Source organism: Onychomys torridus, chromosome 13 (genome assembly GCF_903995425.1).
Source record: "Onychomys torridus chromosome 13, mOncTor1.1, whole genome shotgun sequence".
Lineage (NCBI taxonomy): Eukaryota > Metazoa > Chordata > Mammalia > Rodentia > Cricetidae > Onychomys > Onychomys torridus.
The window spans coordinates 31,432,542-31,450,665 of NC_050455.1; the positions used below are offsets into that span (position 1 = coordinate 31,432,542).

Consider the following 18,124-nt stretch of genomic DNA (forward strand, 5'->3'; position numbering starts at 1 on the left):
TAAAATAAAAATAAATACAATTTTTAAAAAATTGAAAATTGGAGATACATGGGGAGGTGGCTCAAATGGATAAAGTACTCACTGTACAGCTGTGAAAACTGGAGTTCAGATTCCCTGAATGAAGCCAGATGTGTGTGGTAGCACAATTCAGGTAGTGTATGCTCCTACAGTAAGAAGGCAGGCAGTTCACTGGACTCTTGAGGGACAGCTGGATCACAGCATGAGACCCTGTACTAAACAAGGTTAGCAAAGACTGACAACCAGGGTTGTCCTCTGAGCCCCCCACATCTACACCCAGTGGCACACAATGCATTGGCATAATACATAAACACACAACATGCACATAAAAACCTTGAAGAATATAATAGTTTCAGTAACAGACTTCCAATATCTTTTTATTTAGTTGATTTTAATGTAGTTTTTTTCCATTCTGAATACTGTCTTTGAGACATAAGTTGAGTCCTTAAAATTGTTCAAGCTTTCATTTGTAAATAATATAATTGGTAATTCTAAACAGTGTAATTTGGTTTGTTCAAATAAAGTAAAGAGCTTTATGTATATTTTTGGTGTATTGGGAAATTTGAGGGGTTGGAGAGATGGCTCCTTGGTTAAGAGCACTGATATTCTTTGAGCACCCATATGGCAGCTTACAACTGTCCATGACTCCAGGGTATGCGACACCCTCTTCTGCCCTTCATAGTTACCAGGCATGCGTCTAACCAACTCACAGCCACCTTGATGTTTGAATTGCATGGTGTCTGTGGTTTTAAAAATACACATTGTATAAGCTTGTCCTTTAGTTATTGATTATATATACTAGGCAGATTTGTGCTGCATTGTACATTTTCAAATGATTGAGGATATATTAAATTGCTGTTGCAGTGTACTGATCGACTCTTTAAACAAATTTTGAGAGGATTGGTGTTAAATATGTAGTTACATCATCTGCTTTGCAGTGAGGTTTGTTATCTCTTTTTCTCCATACATGTGGACAGAGAAGATGGGAGATTTTATTTAGCCTATTTCTTCTTACTACTATGAAATCAAGTGATTACTTTGTGGCCTGTCTTATCTGTGTGTTTTAACAATCTAAAGGAATTGTACAACTTGTAAAGACATTTAGACACATATTAAAATTTTTCTAACTTTGCTTTATTATGTCTTAAGGCCTTGTGGTATAAAATGTTAACTAAATCTTACAAATTAAAGTTTCATATGTTGTCAGGGAATGGGACTAAATAGAAACCAAAGGAAGGTTTTATTCTGTGATACTTTGTAATTTTCTGGCCCCATTGTTTAGAATTTGTGTCTGTATATGTACATACGTGTGTGTGCATACATGTGTGTTTGTGTCCGTCAGTGTACTTTATTTTAAAACATGGCACCTAAAATTCAGAATCATTTCCTATATCTAGTATTGATCTGTTTGCATTTTTCTTCATTTTTTTTTTCTTATTACCCTCTCTGTGGTGATAACAAATTTCCACTACCTTTTGAATTTTCTTCTATTGAACATTTGTTATTCTTTGTGAGGCTATGGTTATGGTATTTTGTTTTGTATTACTTACTTTCCCCCCCTTGTAGATATGCGAGTATATTTTGTGCAGAGATGACATTTTGTTTGTGACTAGAGTGGCATGTGCATGACAACCTTCATATCTGCACAGCTCATCAAGTATCAGATTCTTTGTGAACTATAGCTCAGGGTGCCTTTCTGTGACTTGATAGGTTCATTGTTCAGCTGTAGATAAAATCAGCATAAATTTACTCCATTTAAGATTCAAAAAATAGAAAGCCAGGTGTGGTGTTGCATACCTGCAATCCCAGCACTTGGGCCATGGAGGCAGTAGGATCAGGAGTTCAATGTTAGCCTCAGCTGTGTACTGATTTTGAGGCAGGCATGTACTACACAGAACCCTTTTTCAAGAGACAGAGAGAGAGAACATTCTAAAAGGCAGATTATGCAATGCTAATTTCTTTGTACCTTGATGCATCCTAACCAGCTGCATGTCTGTGCTTTCTTGAGTTAGACTCTCAATAATGTCTTTCTCTGCTACTTGTTCCTGTTGTAATTTCTCTGTTCTTGGCTCACAGTCTCAGGAAATACACCATTGCCTCAGAGAAGCAAGCTTGTGACTCTCAATCCCAGCTGCCCTCCTATTCTTTCCTCTGTAGGACAGCCCATGTATTCTCGTGAACATGGTGCTGCTGCATCTGAGCGACTTCAGTTGGGGACACCGCCTCCTCTGTTGGCAGCTCGTTTGGTGCCACCTCGAAACCTCATGGGATCCTCCATTGGGTATCATACCTCAGTCTCCAGCCCCACCCCTCTGGTCCCAGGTAAGCTTTGCTTCAGATGGCCATCCACCTCACTGACCTTTTATACCTTAAACTGGTCAGCCTAACAGATAACCTGGCACTCTGACCTGTCCAAAGTTCCCATTAAACTCTTAGGTAGAGTTTTTCTGTTTCTCTGCTTCTGTGGTTTGTCCCTAGTGGTTGTTGATGATTAGGCCCTCTGTGTGTGTCCGTCATCTCTGTTGTCCTGTATATTTACATTCAGTGCCTTGGTAACAGTCACATCTTCCTTGAGATAGATAGGAAGATGGTATCTGCTTGAGTATTTTCTAGTTAATTACTTATATATTATGAGAAAAGCTAGGGTAATTTTTCTTTTAAATAAAACTGCATTTCTGCTTTCTTGCTGGTGCTAGATAAACATAGTTTCTACCTTCTGCTCCCTGTTGTATGGACAGATTGCTCATAATGAATGTAGTGTTTCTGAAAGTTATTTTGCCCTATTGACATGTGTTTTGAAGATTTGTGCTATGCTTTGTTGGTATCTTGTTAGTCTCTTTATTTAAACTGATGTTTTCCTCACTTTGCCTTTAGATTCTAGTTTATAACCAAAGGACTTTTTAAAAAACAAAAAAGGGTCACTATATAGCCCAAGTTAGCCTTGAACTTGGAATCAAGATTACTAGGTTTGCAGGTGTGCCACTATGCCTGGCCTGACTGCAGAACCATGACATTTATTGGGTCTCTGTGTACCTAGGGGTCATAGAACAAGATCACTTGATTGTGTAAATTCTGAAACTTTTTGTGGCCTCAACTGTAGGAGAGTTTCTGTTGCTTCTAGGCAATAATTGTAAACTTTGACCATACTTTGTTGATTTGCTTAAAAGTTGAAGTAGTGTTTCTTTTGTTAATTTTTAGAGTTGGCATGTGTCTTAGGTAGGGTTACTATTGCTGTGATGAAACACCGTGACCAAAGAAACTTGGGGAGGAAAGGGTTTATTTGGTTTACGCTTTCACATCACAGTTCATTATCAAAGGAAGTCAGGACAGGAACTTAAGCAGGGCAGGATCCTGGAGGCAGGAGCTGATGCAGAGGCCATGGAGGAGTGCTGTTTACTGTTTTGCTCAGCCTGCTTTCTTACAGAACCAGAATCAGCCTAAGGATGGTACCGCCCACAATGGTCTGGGTCCTCCCCCATCAATCACTCATTAAGAAAATGCCTTATAGCTGGATCTTATGGAGGCATTTTATCAATTGAGGTTCCCTTCTTTCAGATACCTCTAGCTTGTTGACATAAAACTAGCTAGGACAGCATAACTGTGGAATTTGTTATTTTACATTTCATCCTCAAACTATTGCTCAGATATTTAACATACTTAAATTTAATAAATAGATAGGATTTGTCTTTAAGCTATACTCCACTAAAGCACATCTTTCTCTTGATAAGTAATAATTCTATCTAGTTGACTTAAACAAAAAATTAAGGGCATGGATCATTCAGCATAACGCTTGCCTCCAAATTGTGAGGAGCTAAGTCTGAATCCCCAGCACCCACATAAAAAAGCAGGCATGATGACACATGCCTATCATTCTGGCACTAGAGAGAGAACTCCTGGGATTTGTTGGCCAGCCACTGCAGCTGGACATTCAATGAGAGACTTTATCTCAGGAAGTAAAATGGTGAGGGATTAAGAAGAACACTGAGCATTGACCTCTGTCTTCCACATTCATGTGCACACGTGTATTAGTCTGTACACAGAGAAACAAAAAGTTGTAAGGAAGGAGCTTAGAGCAGGAGCTGACGAGATTCAGTATGACGTCCAAGAATGCCTGGCAGATTAACTATATTGGTAGTGCACTGAGATGGAGTTTGGTTGTATTAAGGCATTATCAGAAAGCTTTAGGCTGAATATAAGCCTTGAGAATGAATGCAAACCCTGTAATAGGAGTATCAGTGTTATAGTAATTTATTAATTTTCCTTAGCTGTGGACCACAGACCACAAAGGTGACTAATTTTCAAGATCATTTATCGTTTTATTATAGGGAATAGTTTTTAATCTACTGATATTCTATATCATGCCATGAAATGTTTTCAAAAGTTGAAGGAAAGAAAATGAGGGGGATATGTGGGTGAGAAGAAGCATTGGCCAGCAGTTCTAGTTCTGATGCCATATGTCTCAATCGGTTGCCCCCTACTGGCATTTAATTGTTCTAAACTTGGAGTTGGTGTTTTGTGCAGGGAGAAAACTTGCTCATGGAACCTGAAGTTGTGGGGCAGGGGAATATAGTATTCAGGGCAAGGTTTAATCTAAGTAGACAGAGGCTGCAGAGTCATGCTTTTAGAATTCAGGAAGTTCTTAAGGGGGATTGTTCATTTTAAGAATTTATTTTATTTTATTTGAGACTCACTATATCACTCTTGCTGGCCTGGAACTTAACCATGTAGATCAGGCTGGACTCAAACTTACAAAGATCCACATGCTCCTGTCTTCCAAGTGCTGGTATTAAGTGCGTGTACTCCCACACCTAGCTTATTTTATTATTTTTTAACTGTGTGTGTATATGTCTGGGTGTGGGTATATGCAAGTGAGTATAGGTGCCTACCCCACCCAGAAAAGAGTGTTGGATCCTTTGGAGATGGAGTTGTTCACATGTGGTTATGAACCAATCCATGTGAGTGCTGAGAACCCAGTTTGGGTCTTCTGCAAGAATAGCATGCTCTCTTGTCCACTGAGCTTTCTCTAGCAAGTGGATCATTTATGAGCTTATACTCTATATCATATAAGTGGCAACCATTAGTAAAGATCTGAATGTACCTGATGGTGTAGCTTGAACTTTATATGAATCATTAAATACATTTTCCATTAAGAACAAAAGGGAAGAAACACAAGAACTTCTGCATAATAACTATGAAAAACAGTGTCTTCAGTCTGTCTTACTCTGATTTGATGTAGAGTGAAGGGGTTATGTGCCATTTGGGTTCTCTGTCATTTCTTTCAGAATTGCTTTTAACACTAATAAAATAGTTACTTAGGGTTAGAATTTTTTAAATCATTTTTTGTTTTAGAAAAAGTATAAGAAACATGATAAAAGTACATTGGTGAATAATAGGGTGGTAATAATAGGGTGGTATTAAGATAATTATGAATACTTTTTTTTTTTTTTTGATTTTTTGAGACAGGGTTTCTCTGTGTAGTTTTGGTGCCTGTCCTGGATCTCACTCTGTAGACCAGGCTAGCCTCGAACTCACAGAGATCTGCCCGGCTGTGCCTCCCAAGTGCTGGGATTAAAGGCGTGTGCTGCCACCACGTGTCTACCTACCTCTTATTTGAAATATGCTTTGGATAGGAAACCAGCTATTCTTTCTTCATCTTAAAAAATAAATTTATTTGTTGATTACAGAAATACCTAGAAATTGAGACACAAAACTCAGTAATCTTTGAGTGAAAATTGGTGATGAAAATATGTATTGTTATTAGACTAAGTGATTGGTATACAGGTAGACATGACTGAGTGGATTGAGAAGTAAACTTCACTGTTTGAATTTGAATGCTGCTTGTATGTTTGTGATAGTAGTACTGTTTTCTTTTACTCGTAAAGGGAGTGTATGGTAGAGCTCAAAGAGAAGTGTATATGGTTGGATGTCATTATGTTTTTTTGAAGAACACATAACTTGAACAGCTCTTTATTTTTAGTGGCAAGGGAATAGTTTGAGCACTCTCTGATTTTCTAAGTGTTTTTTCTTCAGATACATATGAACCAGATGGTTATAACCCTGAAGCTCCTAGTATCACCAGTTCTGGCAGATCACAGTACAGACAGTTCTTTTCAAGAGCACAGACACAGCGCCCCAACCTGATTGGCCTCACATCTGGAGATATGGATGCAAATCCAAGAGGTGAGAATGCCCTTTTCTGATGATAAATGCTATGCAGCAGTTCATCAATAGCTAATACCTTTGTGTTTCTGCTTTCACTTGAGGAAATTAGACTACTTAAACTTTTTAAAGATACTTTATAATTATCTCAATAGTTTTATAATAACTTCACTTGTAAATTTTATTTTAATGGTATAGTTAGAATATATTTCTTTTTAGACACAGAAAACAGTAGTACTTTTTAATCACTTTTTAGCATTTTAGCTGTGTGCTGGGTACAGTGCTAGGTTATATACAAGGTGAGATGACTGGTCCCTTTCCCTCAAAGAACTAACTGATCAAAGGTGTATTCTGTATTTTGAGATCTGTAGCTTCAAACCAATAATGTTACAAGCATAAACACTGCAAGTAAATTAGCATTTTATCAATTTACTCCTTAAGATCATAGCTACTGTCTACAAGGGGGGAGGGGGGATTGCAGCTACATACTCCAGCCCAGTGGCACATATTTTTTTTTTATCTGTGTGGAGGCAGGAGGACCACAACCAAGATTATCTTTATCTACATAGTAGGTTCAAAGCCAGCCTGGGCCACATGGACCCTGTCTAAAAACAGAAAATAAGCAAACAAAAAAAAAAATCCCCAAAATTACATCTATCAGGATCTGCTTCAAAGTTTTTAAGTCACAAACCTTAAAAAGTCAGGCCATGACAGTTGTGGTGGTGCATGCTTTTATCACAACACTAAGAGGCAGAGACAGATAGAGCTCTGTGAGTTGTAGGCCAGCCTAGTTACATAGTAAGTTACAGGCCAACCAGGGCTACAAAGTCAGACCCTGTCTCAAGCTGCCCCAAAATCAAGCTAAGATTCAATAGAAGCATATACCTTTAATGTGAGTTCATTCCTCTCCTTGCTAATATGTTAATCTGTATTTAAGATAGGGTCCCATGTAAACACATAGCTAGGTGTTGTTATCCGATACCTGTAATCCCAGTCAGTGCTCAGCAGGCTGAGGCAGAGGATTGCTTGAGATCCAGGCCAGTGTGGGCTACAGAATGAGACCCAATCTCAAAATAAAGAAAACAAGAACTGTAGAGATGGCTCAGAAGTTAACAACACTGGCTACTCTTCAGAGGACCTGAGTTCAATTCCCAACACTCACACGGCAGCTCACAACTGTCTATAAATCCAGTTCCAGGGGATTTGGTACCCTCACACAGATATAACATGTAGGCAAAACATTAATGCATATAAAATAAAAAAATAAACAAAATAATATGGTAATAGTGCATATAAGAAAATCAAGATTTTTTATGATGTGGTGAACATTTTGTTGGACCTTGACAGAGGCAAATAATATCTCTAATACTGTTTGATCCCTTATCAAAGACAGTAATTGTTACATATTTATATTGTTAAGTAGGTAAATTTATGGTGCCATCTGTAAAATAAATGTCTTACTCTTCAGACATCTTTTTCTAATAACTTTCATTCATTTGTATTCATTGATGATCTGTGCTTGAGTTAATTGTCATATTGGATCGCCTTTGACATTTTAAGCTTGCATTTTAGTTTTTTGAATTTAAAGAACAGAGACATTTGTAGGTTTTCTTGCTGATAGATGTTTCTAAGAAGGAAGTGATAAACTAGACACAGTTGTGCATGTCTCTAATTTCAGTCCTTGGGAAACTGATCCAGGAGGTCAGTGATATTGTCTTCAAATGAAACAAAAATAGAAAATGATAGTAGATGAATGCTGTCCAGAACTTTTTAGCTCTAAACTAAATAATCCAGTCCATTTGATGTTTTTCCAAAATATAGTAATGGGAATTTTTGTTTTCAACAGCTGCTAATATTGTCATCCAGACTGAACCACCAGTTCCTGTTTCAATTAATAGCAACATCACCAGAGTAGTCTTGGAACCAGAGAGCCGAAAGAGAGCTATTAGTGGTTTGGAAGGGCCACTTACAAAGAAGCCTTGGCTGGGAAAGTAAGATGGTTTTGTTTATTAAAAATATGTAATTGATGCTTGTATTGTTTCATTTGTGTTAATAAAGTAGTTTAAATTATCGTTAACCTTGATGGGAGTGGTGGTACACACCTTTAATCCCGGCACTTGAGAGGCAGATGCAGGTGAATCTCAGGGTTTGGGGGCCAGCCTGGTCTACTTGAGTGAGTTCTAAGATAGCCAGGGCTACACAGAAACCCTGTCTCAAAAAACCAAGGGAAAAAAAAAAAAGATGGGAGAATTAACCAAGATTCATCAATGCTTGTTTCAGGCAAGGGAACAACAATCAAAGTAAACCAGGGTTCTTGCGGAAGAATCAGTATACAAACACAAAATTAGAAGTGAAAAAAATCCCCCAGGAATTGAACAACATTACCAAGCTCAACGAACACTTCAGCAAATTTGGAACCATAGTTAATATCCAGGTAAATTAGTTTTATCAGTGACAGAATGCATGTGTGCTGTGAGTCTTGGAAAGTATTCCTATCAGTTCTTGTTTAGAGTCAGTGGTAATCTGACATCTTTGCAAGATTTGTAAGTTCTATTATATATCCAGTGTGCGTGTGTGTATAATGGGATTATTTAGTTGAATTTGTTCTTGAGAATTCATTTGATTCTTTTCTATATAGTCCCTGAAAACACTGGACTAGTTCCTGTTTATTTTTATTGTTGTTTTCAGAGGTCTTGGTCTGAACAAATGAACCCCTGTTATAGTGTTAGTCTCTAAGAAGCTGAGATTTTTGGCATATTATCCAACACTAAATCAATTGCAGTGACAGTATAAGTTTTGATAGCCACTTGTTAGTAGTTTGAATTTATAAATTTGTTACAAGTGAGAATTTAATTGAGTATATTTACATGGTAGTTTAAAGTTTCGTGTCCTTAAATTTGTGTCCTTTTTCTCTTAAAAGTTTTCTGTCATTATTCTTTATGGCATTTAGAAAGAGAACTGGATGGCTTATTATACATAAGTAAAACAGTTTTCTCAGATGCCTATGTTTAGTACCACAGGCTGAATAAATGTACAATAGAAATTTGTTCTATTTTAGGAGATAGTTTGGCAATTAAGAGTGCTCTTCCAGAGGACCTGAGTATGGTTCCCAGCATCCACATTGGGTGACTCACAGCTGCCTGTACTTCCAGCTCCAGGGTCTAATGCTACTTGTACTTGCTTGCTTCAGAGGGATTCCTTCTTAGCTTGTAGATACCTGGTTTCTCACCATCTTCATATGGCAGAGAGGGAGGTGGAGAGAAAAGGAGGGAGTCCTTGGAGACCCTTTCTTCTTCTCATAAGGCTACCCTAACTTACACAGTTATGGTCACAAATTTAGTACTCCATGTAACCTGAATTTTTCCCTAATCCTGTTCTCCGTTGAGGGATAGGGTTTCAACATATAGATTTGGAGGCACATAATTTAGTTCATAGTACAGGACTGCACTACTGTCCAAGTTTAAATTGTTCTCGTTATTTCGTTAAAGGTTGCTTTTAAGGGTGATCCAGAAGCAGCACTCATCCAATACCTTACCAATGAGGAGGCTAGGAAAGCCATTTCTAGCACAGAAGCAGTTTTGAACAATCGGTTCATTCGAGTACTGTGGCATAGAGAGAACAATGAGCAACCAGCACTCCAGTCCCCAGCACAGCTCCTCCTGCAACAGCAGCACACCCTGAGTCACCTTTCACAGCAGCACCATAGCCTACCACAGCATCTTCATCCGCAGCAGGTGATGGTAACCCAGTCTTCCCCCGCATCAGTCCATGGAGGTATCCAGAAGGTAATCATGTTTCCTAACACTCTAGTCTCACTTCCCAGCCAGTATTTTCTGACCCACAGCCCTGACCCCTTCCACATTAGAGTTGTTCATGGTTTGATGTATAAACCAGCATCATCTGCTCTCCTGAGACCTCATTATTTTAGAAGTACAGATTCTTAGACCTCACACTCTTTAATTAACTAAGGATTTGGTGTGGGTACAGGTGGGTGATGTAGGTGAATATAGGCTCAAACTTGACATTGTGTGTCTTTGTAGATACTTTCTACTTTATTACTGAGGCAGGGACTCACTGAATCCCAAGCTTGCCAGTTCTGACCAGCTTCCTAAGGATCCTCTGTTTCTTCTTCCTAACTGCTGGGATTTGGTGGCTTTTTATGTGGCTGTGGGGATCTAAACTCTAGTTCAACTTTTATCCAGCTCCCTTACTTTCTGAATCAATTCCTTCAGGAAATGCCTAAGAATCTGCTTTAGAAAGCTTTGTAGTGTCCTAAAGATGAGACAGCTGTTCTGTAACAGGGTGGCTCACCCAGGTGTAACTTGTTTGACTTTACCTGTAGGACTTCTAGATAGGAGCTTTTAAAATCTGATGTTTAAAAAGTTTCTGTGGGTCTGGAAAGATGGCTTAGAGGTTAAGAGCACTGACTACTCTTCCGGAGGTCCTGAGTTCAATTCCCAGCAACCATCTGTAATGAGATCTGGTGCCCTTTTCTGGCCTGCTGGGACACATGCAGGCAGAATACTGTATACATAACAAATAAATAAATAAATCAAAAAATAAAATAAAAATAAAAAGTATCTGTAGCGAGGCACATGTGCTGTCTACTACTAAATTCTGAATCTTGAGTTATTTCATATCCACCCAAGTGTCCTACCCTTTCTCATGTAGACAGTTTTACTCACTTAAAACTCATTTAAAACTGAAACGGAGGTTAGGTGGTAGTGGCGGCACACACCTTTAATCCCAGCACTAAAGAGGCATATCTCTGAGTTCAAGGCCAGCCTGGTCTATGTAGTGAGTTCCAGGACAGCCGTGGTTACACAGAGAAACCCTGTCTGGAAAAAACAAAAACAAACAAATAAAAACAAACAAACAAACAAACAAAAAGTAAGTGTCTGGTTTTTGTTTTTGAGAGGACTCAGTTTGTAGCTTAGATTGGCCTCGATATGATCCTCTACCCTGGCCTCAGAAGCACTGGATGTATAGTTACATTGCCATGTCTAGCCAAGAATTAGGGTTTTGAGTCTTGAATTTATTTTGTCCTCAGTGCCTAAAAAATAAGTAATGCTTAGTATATACACATTTCTTAAAACATTTGGATGAATAAGTAAAGGAAGGAAAGAGCTAACTACTGGCCATTAGAGCAGTTTAGATATTGACAGTAATAATTAACCATCTTTAGGGTAAATGTGTTCTGGTGAAAAAACAAAAGCAAGCAAACAGGGCATTGAGGCAGAAGGCTGTCAGGCTTGAGGCCAGCCTATGCTACATAGCAAGTTCCTATTTCAAAACATTGAAAAATATGTGCATATATACCGTACAGTATATATAGTCTCAATTCTGTTAACTATTCCTGCTCATTGACATCTAAACCATGCATTTTTGTTTGTGTTCTGTTTGGTATTTGGACCCAAATGTGACTACTTGTCCTAGATGTTAGACAAATGGTGAAAAACTGTAGCCAAAGATTATCTTTTCATTTCATTTCTATTTATACTTCTAGCTGGGCTGTGGTGGCGTACGCCTTTAATCCCAGCACTCGGGAGGCAGAGGCAGGTGGATCTTTGTGAGTTCGAGGCCAGCCTGGTCTATAGAGTAAGATCCAGGAAAGGCACAAAGCTACACAGAGAAACCCTGTCTCGAAAAACCAGTAAAATAAAATAAACAACAACAAAACCTGTCTTCTAGCCTGGTGGTGGTGGTGGTGGTGGTGGTGGTGGTGGTGGTGGTGGTGGTGGTGGTGGTGCAGCAGCAGCACGCCTTTAATCCCAGGACTCAGGAGGCAAAGCCAGGCGGATCTCTGTGAGTTCAAGGCCAGCCTGGGCTACAGAGTAAGTCCCAGGAAAGACGCAGAGCTACACAGAGAAACCCTGTCTTGAAAATCCAAAAAAACCCAAACAAACAAAACAAAACAAAAAAACCTGTCTTCAAAACACTGTATACTGCAAAGAAGGTTTTTAAGTTGCCAGCAGTTTTCCTGTATGTGGGTATGTGTGTTACTGTGAAATTTATATTTTTGGAGCTAAGGATTGAACCAAGGGGCTTGTGCACACTCGGCACATGCTATACTCCTGAGCTCCTCCCAGCTATTATGACATGTATTAGACATGCAAAACAATGTGTGTAATAAAACTATATGTATACAGGTAACTGAAGCACCCTCTCATTTCAACTTTAACTTCTGTCTTAAGTTTGTGTCACTCTTGGGTGTTTTTTTTAAAACTTGTATCACATAGATGTTTATTTTGTATTTGCAGATGATGGGCAAACCACAGACTTCTGGTGCCTACGTTCTTAACAAAGTTCCTGTTAAACACCGTCTTGGACATGCAAATACTAACCAGAGTGACACACCTCACTTGCTAAATCAGTCCGGTGGTTCTGGAGAGGATTGCCCGGTATGTATTTCTGTGACTTCATGTTTATTTAGAGTCATTCATTCAATGGCATAAAAAAATCATTTGGTAGCCCAGGCCGGCCTCGAACTCACAGAGATCCACCTGGCTCTGCCTCCCGAGTCCTGGGATTAAGGCGTGCGCCACCACCACCTGGCAAATGTTAGGAACAAAGTTTTGTTTTTGTTTTCTTGCCGGAGCTGAGGACCGAACCTAGGGCCTTGCGCTTGCTAGGCAAGCACTCTACCACTGAGCTAATTAATCCCCAACCCCTGTAGTCTCAACAAGACAAGCATGACATTTGACTTAAGTATACTTCCCTAATTTCCATAGCTCAGTCAGGAATTTGCTGGTCAATTTGTCTTTATTTAGAGTTATCTAAGAATTAGAGAATTTTAGCTTTTAGCTGTTTATTTATAGGTAGGGGTCCTTATTAGCTGACCCCCTCCCCCATTACCACCACCCAATTTTTGAGACAAGGTCTGACTGTGTACCTCAGGCTGGTTTCTGCTCATGATCCTGCAGTTTCAGTGTCCCAAATGCTGATTAAAGACATGTATTACCACATCTGGCTCTCATTTTTCCTTTTAGGTATAATTAAGAACTTAGTGAAAGCTAGGGAGATGGCTTTTAAAGGTTACCTGAGTTTGGTTCCTAGCACCCACACATAGCAGAAGACAATTTTAACTTGCTCCCAGGGATCTGATACCCTCTTCTGGCATCTTTGGGCACTGCATGCACATGCACACACTCACACACAGACACATTAAATTAAAAATAACTAAATAATTGAAATTAAAATCTTAAAAAAACAGAGAAGGTAATTCTGCCATAAAATCAAGTGTTGAGTCTTGCTTTTAGGAATATATCTGCAGTAACTCTAGTGTAGTGGTTATTATAGATAGCCAGAGGAACTCTGAAAAAAAAAATAGTGATAGGGGATAGTCTAAAAAAATACCATAAGGACTGTTACTAAAACAGTTTGATGGTGGTACAGGAATTAATAGACCAGTCAAACAGAACAGAAAAATCTAAAGTAGACTTCATTGCAAAAAGAAAATTCATTATTGACTAGCTAGTATCAGATCAGTGAAAAAAATAATGGGTGTTTTGGTAAGTCCTATTAGCATAAGTGGATAGTCATATGAAAAAGATAAAATTACATTCTTCTTTTTTTTTTAATTGCACCATTAAATTTCAAGTGGACTTGAGACTTAAATGCTGATGGAAATACTAGATTCAAACCTCATGAAATCAAATTTGGCAATGTTTGGCAAAAATTATATGTGTAATATACTACTCCTTTTCTAATAATGTGTACCAGAGATATAGTGTCTAAAATATAAAGTACATATTATAAGCTACTGTAATTATAAGAATCCCCGAATGTCTATCAGCAAGGGACTGATTTCCTAATTTGTAGTGTATCTATATAGTAAAATGCATTTAACTTTACAAAGGACTGAGGAATACGTTTTTTATGTACCATGAAGTATGTTTTAGGGCATAGTGAACTGAGCAAAATGAAATTTAAAAGTATATAAAAGAAGCAAGGGCAGGAGAATTCTAAGTTCACTGCTAACCTGGGGTTCTTAGTTAAGACCTCGTCTGAAAAAAAAAAGTAAATTAAGTAATTTAATAACAAGAAAAGTGAATTGACTTTAAGTGTGATGATGGTGTGGTGATTATGTTGGGAAAAAGGAATTCATGTCTTTTAGAGATAGAACTAAAATTAGTGAAATAAATTTAAAGTGTTTGTGATAATAGTTGGGAATATAAATAAAATAAGATTTTTTGTTTTTAATGTATTTTTATTAAAAGTTTTGAGAAGGAACAATCATTAGTCTTTGTGGAGAGATGTTTAATAATTTTATGGTTTGTAAAGCGTTGACATTTTTGTCTGTGTTCTCATGATTATGGAATGATCTTGATTCTGTCTTGATTCATTATAGTTGTAACAGTAATCTTGTCTGATGTTGGTAGTTTATGATATTGTACTTAATAGAAGGACACTAAGGTCTTGGTTAGAAGCAGGCCATCTCCTATGGGTGAGGCTTGCTATTCTTTTTCTCATAATTAAAATGTAAAAGGAAGGAAACATGGCATCATATTGAGAAACAGAATATTGATATTAAAAATATATTTTTATCTTTTGACATACAGTTGAATTTATAAAGAACTAGCTTTTATGTATGAAATGTGTTTGTTCATTTGTTTGGGACAAGGTAAGTAACTCAATATAGACCAGACTGACCTAGAAGACACAGAGAGATTAAAGGCACCTTACCCAGCCAGTGAAGTTCTTAAATATAAAAAAACTTTTGTCTAAGCCAGGCAGTGCTGATACACACCTTTTTAATCCCAGCACTTGGGAGGCAGAAGCAGGCTGATCTCGAGGCCAGCTTGGTCTACAAAGCAAGTTCCAGGACAGCCTGGGCTACACAGAGCAACCCTGTCACCCCCACCCCCAAGTTTTATCTCTTGAATAGAAGCAGTTATTCTAAAACTGATCTTAAACATTTTAAAGATTTAATTTAATCATACTCAGGTGTTACTACTTTTGGTTTTCACTTTTTTTTTTTTTTTTTTTAAAGGTATTTTCTACTCCAGGTCATTCAAAACCAAGTTACAGCTCCTCAAACTTAAAGGCACCTTCAAAACTTTGTTCAGGGTCTAAATCTCATGATGTTCAAGAAGTTCTTAAGAAGAAACAGGTAATGGTTTCCATTCTTCTGCCTGTTAGTGCTTTAGTGCCTGTGCTGACATCTTTACATTCATATTGCTCTAGAGCTATAAGACATGCTGACTTTCTCCTCATTTAATACACTTGAAATGATGAACAAACTGAAAAGTGCTAGACAGTTACCTTTAGTAGCCATATTAAATACAAAGAATAGATTTGTTTGTTTGTTTGTTTTTGAGTACTAAACCAAGGGCCTTAAGCACACGGAGCTATAGCCACTAATATTTTTTATATGCAGGAGGTGGGGTCAAGTCAGGGTTTCTTTTGTGGTCCAGGCTACCCTGGAACTTGCTTTGTAGGTCAGGCTGGTCTCAAACTCAGAGATCCTCCTGTACTACCATGCTCAGCTAACCTTTTGTTTTTCATTCAAAGAACAGACAGTTTTCTTTCTCTTTTTGAGGAATGGAAACCCCAGGGCCTGGCACATGCTGGATAAGTATTCTACCACTTAGCTACACCCCCAGCTCAAAATATTTTCATTTTCAATTCCCTTTGTTTTTTTAAGATTTATTATTTATTTTTATGTATACAGTGTTCTGTCTGCATGCCAGAAGAAGGCACCAGATTGTGTTATAGATGGTTGTGAGCCACCATGTGGTTGTTGGGAATTGAACTCAGGACCTCTGGAAGAGCAGCCAGTGTTCTTATCCTCTGAGCCATCTCTTCAGCCCTCCAACTCTTTTTAAAGTCAGATAATGTTTCACCTAAGTATAATATGCTTATGACTCATCATATGACTCAGCTTTGAGTAGTATTACCATGTTAGATGTAAGCTGTTTACATAGGGATTTTCAGCCAAAAATATTTATTTATTTATTTACTTACTTACTTACTTACTTACTTACTTGCTTATTTACTTTCTCGATTACTTACTTACTTTTTGGGTTTTCAAGACAGGGTTTCTCTGTGTAGCCCTGGCTGTCCTGGAACTTACTGTGTAGACCAGGCTGGCCTTGAACTCACAGAGATCTACCTATCTCTGCCTCCCGACTGCTGGGATTAATCCCCTGGCAAAAACATAGTTATATGTACTGTCTTCTTCCAGGAGTGTAGAAACATTTTCCAGGCCAAAAAAAATTTTGAGGTATAACTTATAACTTATAGCTGTATAGTTAACTTATAGCTGTATCTCATGTTTTAAAACTTTAAGCTTCAGAAATAAGGATTTGGCCTATTACACTGGAGAGTGAAAGCAGTTTGCTTTTATTTAAAGATACACAGTATAGATATAAATTACACAGTTTTACTGGAATTGTTGGGAAAATATGTTCAAAGTCTTCATTTCTGATTTTGGGTTTTTTGTATTTTAGACAGGTTCTTTGTGTATCCTGGGCTTATAGACTTATACTAGCCACATCCCATCCCCCAGCTGCTGCTTTCATCTGTTTTCTATTTAGGAGGGAAAATCCATTTCAAAAAAGGAATGAATTGGGAATATATCATTAGCAGATGTGTTTTTAATCCATTGCTGACTTCCTTCTTTACCTTATTCAGGAAGCAATGAAGTTACAGCAAGACATGAGGAAAAAGAGGCAAGAAATGCTGGAGAAGCAGATAGAATGCCAAAAGGTAGAGTGTGGACTCATCCTTTGCATTCCAGAGTGTCGTGTAGAATTTGCTTACAGAGGTATAATGGTCAGGCTTTAGGGCTTACATTTACTTAGTATAGACTTACTTTTTTCTGATTATTTTGTAGATGCTAATTTCCAAGCTAGAAAAAAACAAAAACATGAAGCCAGAAGAAAGAGCAAATATAATGAAGACTTTGAAAGAACTGGGAGAGAAGATCTCACAATTGAAAGATGAATTAAAAACGTCTTCTGCAGTCTCCACACCATCCAAAGTAAAGACAAAGACGGAGGTATCCAATTGCATTTCTCCTTTAGCAGGCTTACAGAACATCTGTCATGTGCTTGGCATGTTGAATGTGCAGTACAAGCCATGGGCAGCCCCTAAACTAGCTGGTAAAGTCACTACTAGACTAGTGGGAGAGAAGCAGGCCGTTAGAGAATAATGCTGTAAGTTTAAAGTCCTGTTTGGACAGATGCTTGTGCTTGGTAGACCTCTGGCCAAGTGCGTTTTAGACAGGTTTTGTACCAATGAGTATACATATACATCAGCCCTAATGAGCAGTCAGTTTTGCCTTTTATATTCTTAGAGGCCTAAAATTTTTTATTTGGTTTTCAGGGAAGCTGTGTTTTTGTTTTAGTTTCTGGAGAAGTGCCTTTGTTTATATATGTGGTTTGAAACAGTCTTACTGTATAGCCTAGGCTGGCCTTGAATTTGTTGTCCTCCTGGCTTATAGCCCGATTGTGGTCCTTACAGACATGTGCTACTATCATGTGGCCTAGGTTTTGTTTTGTTTTTTGTTTTGTTTCAGTTGTGTGTCATCCCCCCAACTCCCCCCACACACACACAGTTTTTCTGTGAAGCCCGGCTGTCCTGGAACTTTGTAGACTTGCCTGCCTCTGCCTTCTAAGTGCTGGGATTAAAGGCATGCACCACCACTGTCTGGATGTGGGATAAATTGGAAACAAAATTTATCATTATCATTATTATCATTATTATTATTATTATTATTATTATTATTATTATTATTATTTTGAGATAGGGGCTCATTTATCCCAGGCTGGTTTCAAACTCACTATGTGGCCAAGGATAACCTTGAACACCTGCTCCTTGTGTCTCCACTTCAGCGTCATCGACATGTGGGACCTGAACTAGGGCCTTGTATATGTCAGGCAAGTGCACTCTGAGCTATGCTCCCAGCACACAGATCTCTTTGAAATTGAATTTGTAGTTCTTT

General features: G+C 38.1%; 1 protein-coding gene across 3 annotated transcripts in view; it reads left to right on the forward strand.

Annotated features, from left to right (window-relative positions):
• Positions 1-18,124, forward strand: part of Rbm27 (RNA binding motif protein 27) — a 68,371-nt gene that overhangs the window by 36,589 nt on the left and 13,658 nt on the right. For 2 of the 3 annotated variants that reach the window (XM_036204903.1, XM_036204905.1), the window contains 9 exons: positions 2,176-2,340; positions 6,049-6,198; positions 8,024-8,168; positions 8,458-8,611; positions 9,666-9,962; positions 12,438-12,578; positions 15,170-15,289; positions 16,813-16,887; positions 17,015-17,179. In XM_036204903.1, coding sequence (XP_036060796.1) covers positions 2,176-2,340; positions 6,049-6,198; positions 8,024-8,168; positions 8,458-8,611; positions 9,666-9,962; positions 12,438-12,578; positions 15,170-15,289; positions 16,813-16,887; positions 17,015-17,179 — 1,412 coding nt within the window. The remainder of the gene's footprint in view (positions 1-2,175; positions 2,341-6,048; positions 6,199-8,023; positions 8,169-8,457; positions 8,612-9,665; positions 9,963-12,437; positions 12,579-15,169; positions 15,290-16,812; positions 16,888-17,014; positions 17,180-18,124) is intronic. The other variant, XM_036204904.1, reaches the window with a different exon arrangement.